General features: G+C 42.2%; 1 protein-coding gene across 7 annotated transcripts in view; it reads right to left on the reverse strand.

Annotated features, from left to right (window-relative positions):
• LOC139391755 (programmed cell death 6-interacting protein-like) overlaps nucleotides 1-7,747 on the reverse strand; it is a 34,002-nt gene extending 26,255 nt beyond the window's left edge. For 2 of the 7 annotated variants that reach the window (XM_071139288.1, XM_071139287.1), the window contains exons 1-4: nucleotides 7,408-7,747; nucleotides 4,024-4,078; nucleotides 3,540-3,609; nucleotides 1,342-1,469 (exon numbers count right to left, since the gene is read on the reverse strand). In XM_071139288.1, the coding sequence (XP_070995389.1) occupies nucleotides 1,342-1,469; nucleotides 3,540-3,609; nucleotides 4,024-4,078; nucleotides 7,408-7,613 (459 nt within the window). In that variant the 5' untranslated portion in view covers nucleotides 7,614-7,747. The remainder of the gene's footprint in view (nucleotides 1-1,341; nucleotides 1,470-3,539; nucleotides 3,610-4,023; nucleotides 4,079-7,407) is intronic. The other 5 variants (XM_071139286.1, XM_071139284.1, XM_071139289.1 and 2 more) reach the window with 3 other exon arrangements.
• Between the last annotated feature and the right edge of the window lie 1,548 nt (nucleotides 7,748-9,295).

A 9,295-nucleotide genomic window follows, 5' to 3' on the forward strand; every position in this document is an offset into this window, starting at 1 on the left:
TTGAAAGGATGCTTGGGGTCATTGCCCATTTAGAATACCCATTTGCGACCAAGCTTTAACTTCCTGACTGATGCCTTGAGATGTTGCTTCAATATATCCACATAATTTTCCTCCCTCATGATGCCATCTATTTTGTGAAGTGCACCAGTCCCTCCTGCAGCAAAACACCCCCACAACATGATGCTGCCATCTCCATGCTTCACAGCTGGGATGGTGTTCTTCGGCTTGCAAGCCATCCCCCTTTTCCGCCAAACATAACAATGGTCATTATGGCCAAACAGTTCTATTTTTGTTTCATCAGACCAGAGGACATTTCTCCAAAAAGTATGATCTTTGTCCCCATGTGCAGTTGCAAACCGTAGTCTGGCTTTTTTAAGGCTGTTTTGGAACAGTGGCTTCTTCCTTGCTGAGCGGCCTTTCAGGTTATGTCGATAAAGGACTCGTTTTTACTGTGGATGTAGATACTTTTGTACCGGTTTCCTCCATCATCTTCACAAGGTCCGTTGCTGTTCTGGGATTGATTTGCACTTTTCACACTAAAGTACGTTCATCTCTAGGAGACAGAACGCGTCTCCTTCCTGAGCGGTATGACGGCTGCTTGGTCCCATGGTGTTTATACTTGCGTACTATTGTTTGTACAGATGAACGTGGTACCTTCAGGTGTTTGGAAATTGCTCCCAAGAATGAACCAGACTTGTGGAGGTCTACAATTTCTATTCTGAGGTCTTGGCGGATTTCTTTTGATTTTCACATGATGTCAAGCAAAGAGGCACTGAGTTTGAAGGTAGGCCTTGAAATACATCCACAGGTACACCTCAAATGATGTCAATTAGCCTATCAAAAGCTTCTAAAAGCCATGACATCATTTTCTGGAATTTTCCAAGCTGTTTAAAGGCACAGTCAACTTAGTGTTTGTAAACATCTGACCCACTGGAATTGTGATACAGTGAATTATACGTGAAATAATCTGTAAACAATTGTTGGAAAAATTACTTGTGTCATGCAGAAAGTAGATGTCCTAACCGACCTGCCAAAACTATAGTTTGTTAACAAGAAATTTGTGGGGTGGTTGAAAAACGAGGTTTAATGACTCCAACCTGAGTGTATGTAAACTTCCCACTTCAACTGTACCTAGTAGCATTTAGCTATATTGTAGTATAACTATAGAAATACCTAGTAGCATTTGGCTGTATTGTAGTATAACTATAGACGTACCTGGTAGTATTCGGCTATATTGTAGTATTGCTATAGACGTACCTGGTAGTATTCGGCTATATTGTAGTATTACTATAGACGTACCTGGTAGTATTTGGCTATATTGTAGTATTACTATAGTAGTACCTGGTAGTATTTGGCTGCGGCCTTCAGTCCTTCGTCGCTGTCCAGGTTCTGTTCTGAAGCGATCTGACTCGCCAACGCTGCTCCGTTGAACAACACACACGTCTTCTCATATCCCAGACTGGCGAGGGCTAATACACACACACACACACACACACACAGTACAGTACAGTCAAAAGAGTGCAAAGCTGTCATTGAGGCAAAGGGTGGCTACTTTGAAGAATCTAAAATATATTTCTGATTTGTTTAACACTTTTTTTTGGTTACTACATGATTCCATATGTGGTATTTCATAGTTTAGATGTCTTCACTATTATTCTACAATGTAGAAAACACACACACACACACACACACACACACGTTCGTCTGAGCTCAAGGTGCCAGAAAGGCTTCAGGCTGACATACCTCACAACACTCACAGAATAAGGTTGCCTTGTGGTTTCCTAGGGTTTCTATTAATGTTCCCATTCATTTTTTTCCCAGCACTGAGCTAATTTCAGGTCTGCTGAGCTCAAACTTGAACGTTCTGAAAATTCTGTGCAACTTCCAGGGCGCGTTTACTGTGAAGACTGAGGCTGTCCCTGCTTTAAGTTACAGTTTTACTGTGAACACTGAGGCTGTCCCTGCTTTAAGTTACAGTTTTACTGTGAACACTGAGGCTGTACCTGCTTTAAGTTACAGTTTTACTGTGAACACTGAGGCTGTCCCTGCTTTAAGTTACAGTTTTACTGTGAACACTGAGGCTGTCCCTGCTTTAAGTTACAGTTTTACTGTGAACACTGAGGCTGTACCTGCTTTAAGTTACAGTTTTACTGTGAACACTGAGGCTCTACCTGCTTTAAGTTACAGTTTTAAGTGGTCAAGTAGGCTACTGTGGCTATTTGATCATAATGTCGGCCTACCAGAACGGCCTACCAGAACGGCCTACCAGAACGGCCTACCAGAACGGCCTACCAGAACGGCCTACCATCAAAAACAATGGAGAAAATGCATCCCATGACATTTTAACATGGAAGTACCTGTTCTATCATGCTGCCAATGTGTGAGACTTATAAAACATGCAGGGCTTGACATGAACCTGTTGATCCACTTGTCCTTCAGACAAGGAGGAGAATGAAAATGTTGTGTTGTTTGATGCAAGAAACCACTTAACAAAACAAAACAATTCATTATTATTCCCATTATTACAGAGAATCAGGCAAATTATTTTACCCTCTGCCTATTGGCTACTTAGCTTATTGAAGGTAGATCTCTGATTGGTTATGCCGCACCGAGGTAGATCTCTGATTGGATATGTCGCACCGAGGTAGATCTCTGATTGGTTATGTCGCACCGAGGTAGATCTCTGATTGGTTATGTCGCACCGAGGTAGATCTCTGATTGGTTATGTCGCACCGAGGTAGATCTCTGATTGGTTATGTCGCACCGAGGTAGATCTCTGATTGGTTATGTCGCACCGAGGTAGATCTCTGATTGGTTATGCCGCACCGAGGTAGATCTCTGATTGGTTATGCCGCACCGAGGTAGATCTCTGATTGGTTTTGCCGCACCGAGGTTGAGTAGATCTGATTGGTTATGCCGCACTGAGATAGAGTAGATCTCTGATTGGTTATGCCGCACCGAGGTAGAGTAGAGCTCTGAGTCGTGAGCAATAGAATCCTACAGCGATGTGTTCTGCCTACAACAAAATCTCTTGATAGTTTGTTTTGGTACGTTGCATTGAAAGTGGTTAATATTTGCGTTGATTCGATCACAATTCACACAGTAAAGGGAAACGTTGATAGTGTTAACTAACGGGGAAAACTCTAGAACGTTGATAGTGTTAACTAAAGGAGAAAACTCTAGAACGTTGATAGTGTTAACTAAAGGAGAAAACTCTAGAACGTTGATAGTGTTAACTAAAGGGGAAAACTATAGAACGTTGAGTGAAGTTCAATCTCGTGCTTCTCTCCTTGTGCTGATATTTTCCCCGAGGAGCTGCACGGCAACTTAGAGGGAACATTGGTCACTGTATGTGTGTGTGTGTGAGGGGTGAGAGACAGAGCTGGGCTGTCGTGTGCGACACACAGACTATATACAGGAAATTAATCAGTTACGATAAAAAAAAGACAAGGAGAAAAACACCCATCATGCAATAGGACTTCCTCATACGTCTGCTAGAACTAACCATGCCCAGAGGCCTGAATGTGTCTGTGGCCTACCTAGTTTGACTGAGCCCCCGAACAGTGAGCCTTTATCAAAGGCATCTTTCCATGTGAAGGTTAAACACAGCTGCAGGAAGACAGAGAGATTAGATATAAGTTTAAACATTATTTAAAAACAATTTAAATATAGTATATAGAAATGTTGTGGGACTATAGTAGATGAAGAATCAATATTTTTTTAGATTGAGTATTTATTGGGTCATTATGCTAGTGTATTATGTATGTTTGTAATAGTGTGTTATATGTGAAAGTGTGTTTGTAAATTGTATTTTAATGTTAAGGACTCTTCGAAGATTAGTCCAAATGGGGACTAAAAGAGATCTTAATCAAATCAAAAACAGCAACATGATCACCTGTTATTATTGACTAGCGGTTCATGTGTGACGTGATTCTCTGCAGACAGACACTGTAGTGTAGTTTTCTATTGTACCGTTGTTGTGCACCCCCCCCCCCATTGAGTGGATGGAAGGTTGTAATCTACCTGGTTTTCAGAGAAGGGGAACTTGGGCTCCACAGCACACAGCTGGTCATAGTACCTACAGGAGAAGCGGGAGAACACACTTTTATTGTTTGGACCAATCAGAAAAGAGAGAAGTGTGTGAGAGACACATGACAGTGAGAGACATGACAGTGAGTCAGAGAGTGGGGTGACTGTCACTCTTCAGATAAACACCGGTGTGGTAATATTCTTCAGCTATCTGCTACCGTGATCTGGAACATTCTATTCTAAGGATTGACATCAGAGTGAAAGACAGAGTTGTGACTGGAGAAATCCCTGTGTACTACAGTTGGTGTTATACTGGTACTGCAGCTGACTCAGGTCAGGAATAACCCCTTGAAAAGAGGACAGAGAGGAAGGAAGGAGAGATGGGAGAGGAAGGAGTGGAACTAGCAGAAGTGCAGTCTGAGAATGGGAAAGGAGGAAAACAGAGGTGGGGAGAGAAGAGCAAAAGGGGAGCGCTGAAGCATTTTAGGCACAAACAATGATTACCACGGTTACACTAAAGTTGTCATGCTAAGAGACCAAACTACGTACATGTACACAGGGTTTGTATTTTCTGATCAATTTCCACTGGTTCCATTACACCGGGAGTTGGAATAAAGTGCCAATTGAGTACTCTCAAGTATGTGATGAAAAACAAATTATATTTATATTTCCAGTTTGGAGTTTCGTCCCAGCCAGGACTGCTAGCGACTAGTTGGCTGTCTGTCTGCAGGGCTGTGAAAGGGATACGGAATACAAGGCCAGTTGCCATAGCTACCTGGCACATGGGTCATTAGTTAAGAGCCAAGGAGAGGCTCCAATGCTAACAATCCCCTCATAGGTGCCTACGAGCAGTGTAGAGCGCAACCAGAATGCTAATATAGGCTAGCGATAGCATGGCCCTACACCACCCTGTAGCTAGCACGCCTATGCTAACATTAATTACGTTCCTCCAGCAAACACTCCTTAGCCCTAACATCCACCCTCCTACCTCACACAGCAGAAACAGAGAGAGAGGCAGAGAGAGAAGTGCTAAGACAAAGAGTATGGACAAAAAAGAGAGTTGCTGACTGACACTAAAAGAAAACAGGACACAAAAGTATGAGGGAATGGATACTCTCCCCTGGTAACAGTGTTTGGCTTCCTTGTCCTTCAACATGAAAGATACAGTCTAGTGTTGGCATTTGGCTGTGGGACTGGCTACTAGACAATACCAGTTAGCCTAAGAACTGCAGCTATAACAGTAGGAACAGTAGTGTAGAGAAAGCAGAGCTGCTAGGGCTCTATTGTAACTATTGTTATAAATCATAGTTAGCAGATGTTAATGCAAGTGTAGCGAAATGCTTGTGCTTCTAATTCTGACAATGCAGTAATAACCAACGAGTAATCTAACCTAACAATTTCACAACAACTACCTTATACACACACACACACAAGTGTAAAGGGATGAAGAATATGTACATAAAGATATATGAATGACTGGTGGTACAGAACAGCATTGGCAAGATGCAGTAGATGGTTTCGAGTACAGTATATACATATGAGATTATATAATGCTCTGTGAACAATACCAGGGTAAACTAAGAGTAATTTGACTCCACACAGGGGAGCAAAGTATAAAGTTGTCAACTAATCATCAAGTCCTCAATGAGTTGAATTAAGTGTGCTTGTCAATGGCTACAACCCTAGATGTACATATTAGCTCAATTACCTTGCCTGGCCCGTACACCCCCCCCACATTGACTCAGTACCCCCACCCCCCCTTGACTCAGTATCGTTACCCCCCGTATATAGCCTTTCTTACAACTGTATTGTTGGTTAAGGGCTTGTCAGTAAGCGTTTAACGGTAAAGTTGTATTCAGCGCATGTGAAATATCAAATTTGATTTCAAGCCGTGTACTGTTAGGGGTACAGGAGGAACTGGGTTGAGAAACACTGGTCTTAAACCATGCTGACGTCACTAGTACTTTATAGAATAGATCACTGGGTAGAAAACCAGAAAGGATAGAAAGTCAGAGGTAACGTCACAGGGGACCGGAGAACAGAGTCCGTAACGTCACAGGGGACCGGAGAACAGAGTCCGTAACGTCACAGAGGACCGGAGTCAAAGACAGGACTGCTATTTGGTTAACAAACCTCCTTTACTGTTTCCTCCATGGAGCGCTATGCAAAACATCCCTAACACATCATAGTATGGGTTGGGGTATTCTTTTTAAGATGAGATCGGTGTTATTCAGCTAAACCAGAGCAGAGGCAAGGGACTATATTATATCTACATACATATACACAAGGGACTATATTATATCTACATACATATACACAAGGGACTATATTATATCTACATACATATACACAAGGGACTATATTATATCTACATACATATACACAAGGGACTATATTATATCTACATACATATACACAAGGGACTATATTATATCTACATACACAAACACACACAGATAACGCAGATCAATACAGCACAGACAATGTATATTCTGAATGGTAATATTGCATCCCTCCACCTAAAACTTGTTTCAGATGAGTATCTTTCAAGAAGCTATAGTGGCATAGGAGGTAGCCCTCCTGAAACCATCCACACATAACTCTCCTGAAACGAACATTACTTCGTGTTGCAGTAGCATAACAATACACACTAGCTAGAATTGGAAACATGAAGATGTTGTTATTGGTCTTCACTTCGTAAATAACAAGGACGCCAACAAACAACGTTGTATAGCGGCAGAATAAGATACCGGACAGCGAGTGGGCTACTTCATTACATTTTGTGAGTTGATGCCTATTCGGCAGCTAGTTTACAAGGTGAATTGATCGTGCTACTTTGTATAAGTTGTTTGTTGGCGTCCTTGTTATTTACGAAGTTTTTGGAACAGATTCCTGTTGGAAAGTTCCCCGAATTATTCCCACCCTTCCTGGGTCTCGTGACTTTGCAGAATTTGACAATGACACCTTGAAATATGATATTGCGGCTGGTCAAACGGACAAGGATGCCAGCTGGGAAATGAACTAATTGCAACTGTTCATCCTAACGACGTCTCCTCGACTTGGCTAACAGGAAAGTTAGCTAAGCAACATTGCGAACTACGTTACTTAAGCTAATTGACAGCAAGTTCATTTCACACGGGGAACTCGTTGTTGAGGAATTAAGACATCAAATTGACATCGATTAACAATTTATGACAAGTTAACGCATTGACAAACACATGACTCAAAAGGGGAAAAACCGCATCCGAGAATTTCAGGGTGCGGCAATCCAGTTAGTTAGCATCAAGCCTAGCCATTTCTACCCAGGTTAAGCAGCTAGCTGGAGTTAGCAGACTAGCGAACCTAAACTAGCTACTCGAGTCTGGCAGTCTTTCTAACCTCAGGAGGATTTCCAGTGAGCTTTCGTGTTTGTCGAGCGGCCTCCCCAGAGCACTCTTGCGCAGCTTGTTCAACTCCTCCACGGATCGGATGTAGTCCGCTTGCTCCTCAGCCGCTGGGTATGTCGCCGTGACGAATTTCGAAAGTGGTTTAACTAGATCTACTTCAGACGACTTCTTTAACGGGACAGAAATAAAAGTCGCCATTTTCGGACCACGAAAATGAGCAGCAACAAAAAAAATCTGTGTTAACTAGCCAGCTAGCTAGCTATCAATTGAACAATAACAACAAGCGGCGACTCACTTCCTGGATATTGCTGTGAAACAGGTGACGTTGACGCACAGAAAGTTGCGCAGACGCATTAAGGGAAAGGTTTTTCATGATTTCTCTGACCCAGATAGACAGCACCAGTGGTGGAAAAAATACCCAATTGTTGTTATACTTGAGTGTAAGTAAAGATGCTTTAATAAAAAATGACTAAAGTGAAAGTCACCCAGTAAAATACTACTTGAGCAAAAGTGTAAAAGGATTTGATTTTAAATATACTTAAGTATCAAAAGTAAATATAATTGCTAAAATAGACATAAGTATCAAAAGTGAAATTATGAATAATTTAAAATTCCTTACATTAAGTAAACCAGATGGCATAATTTTCTTGTTTTTCAAACGAATGGATAGCCAGAGGCACACTCCACCACTCAGACATCATTTACAAACAAAGCATTTGTGTTTAGTGAGTCCGCCAGATCAGAGGCATTAAGGGTGACCAGGGATGTTCTCTTGATAAGTGTGTGAATTGGGCAATTTTCTGTCTTGCTAAGCATTTAAAATGTAACAAGAACTTTTGGGTGTCAGGGAAAATGTATGGAGTAAAAATATTTTTTTTTATTTAGGAATGTAGTGAAGTAAAAGTTGTCAAAAATATAAAAAGTAAAGTACAGATGCCCCCCAAAAAACACATAAGTAGTACTTTAAACCACTGGACAGGACACACTCAAATATACCTGTACTGAACAAAAATATGACCGAAACATGTAGTGTTGGTTTCATGAGCTGAAATAAAAGATCCCAGAAATATTCCATATACACATAAAGCTTATTTCTCTCAAATTTTGGGCACAAATTTGTTTACATCCCTGTTAGTGAGGATTTCCCATTTGCCAAGATAATCCATCCCCATGACAGGTGTGGCATATCAAGAAACTGATTAAACAGCATGATCATTACACAGGTGAACCTTGTACTTGGAACAATGAAATGTGCAGTTTTGTCAAACAACACAATGTCACAGATGTCCCAAGTTTTGATGGAGTGTGAAATTGGCATGCTGACTGCAGGAATGACCACCAGAACTGTTGCCAGATAATTCAATCTTAATTTCTCTACCATAAGCCGCCTCCAACATTGTTTTATAGAATTTGGCAATACGTCCCACCGGCTTCACAACCGCAGACCACATGTAACCACGCCAGTCCAGGAACTCCACATCCAGCTTCTTCACTGAGGGATGATCAGAGACCAGCCACCCAGACAGCTGATGAAACTGAGGGATGGTCGGAGACCAGCCACCCAGACAGCTGATGAAACTGAGGGATGGTCGGAGACCAGCCACCAAGACAGCTGATGAAACTGAGGGATGGTCGGAGACCAGCCACCCAGACAGCTGATGAAACTGAGGGATGGTCGGAGACCAGCCACCCAGACAGCTGATGAAACTGAGGGATGGTCGGAGACCAGCCACCAAGACAGCTGATGAAACTGAGAGATGGTCGGAGACCAGCCACCCAGACAGCTGATGAAACTGAGGGATGGTCGGAGACCAGCCACCCAGACAGCTGATGAAACTGAGGGATGGTCGGAGACCAGCCACCCAGACAGCTAATGAAAC

Source organism: Oncorhynchus clarkii, chromosome 32 (assembly GCF_045791955.1).
Source record: "Oncorhynchus clarkii lewisi isolate Uvic-CL-2024 chromosome 32, UVic_Ocla_1.0, whole genome shotgun sequence".
Lineage (NCBI taxonomy): Eukaryota > Metazoa > Chordata > Actinopteri > Salmoniformes > Salmonidae > Oncorhynchus > Oncorhynchus clarkii.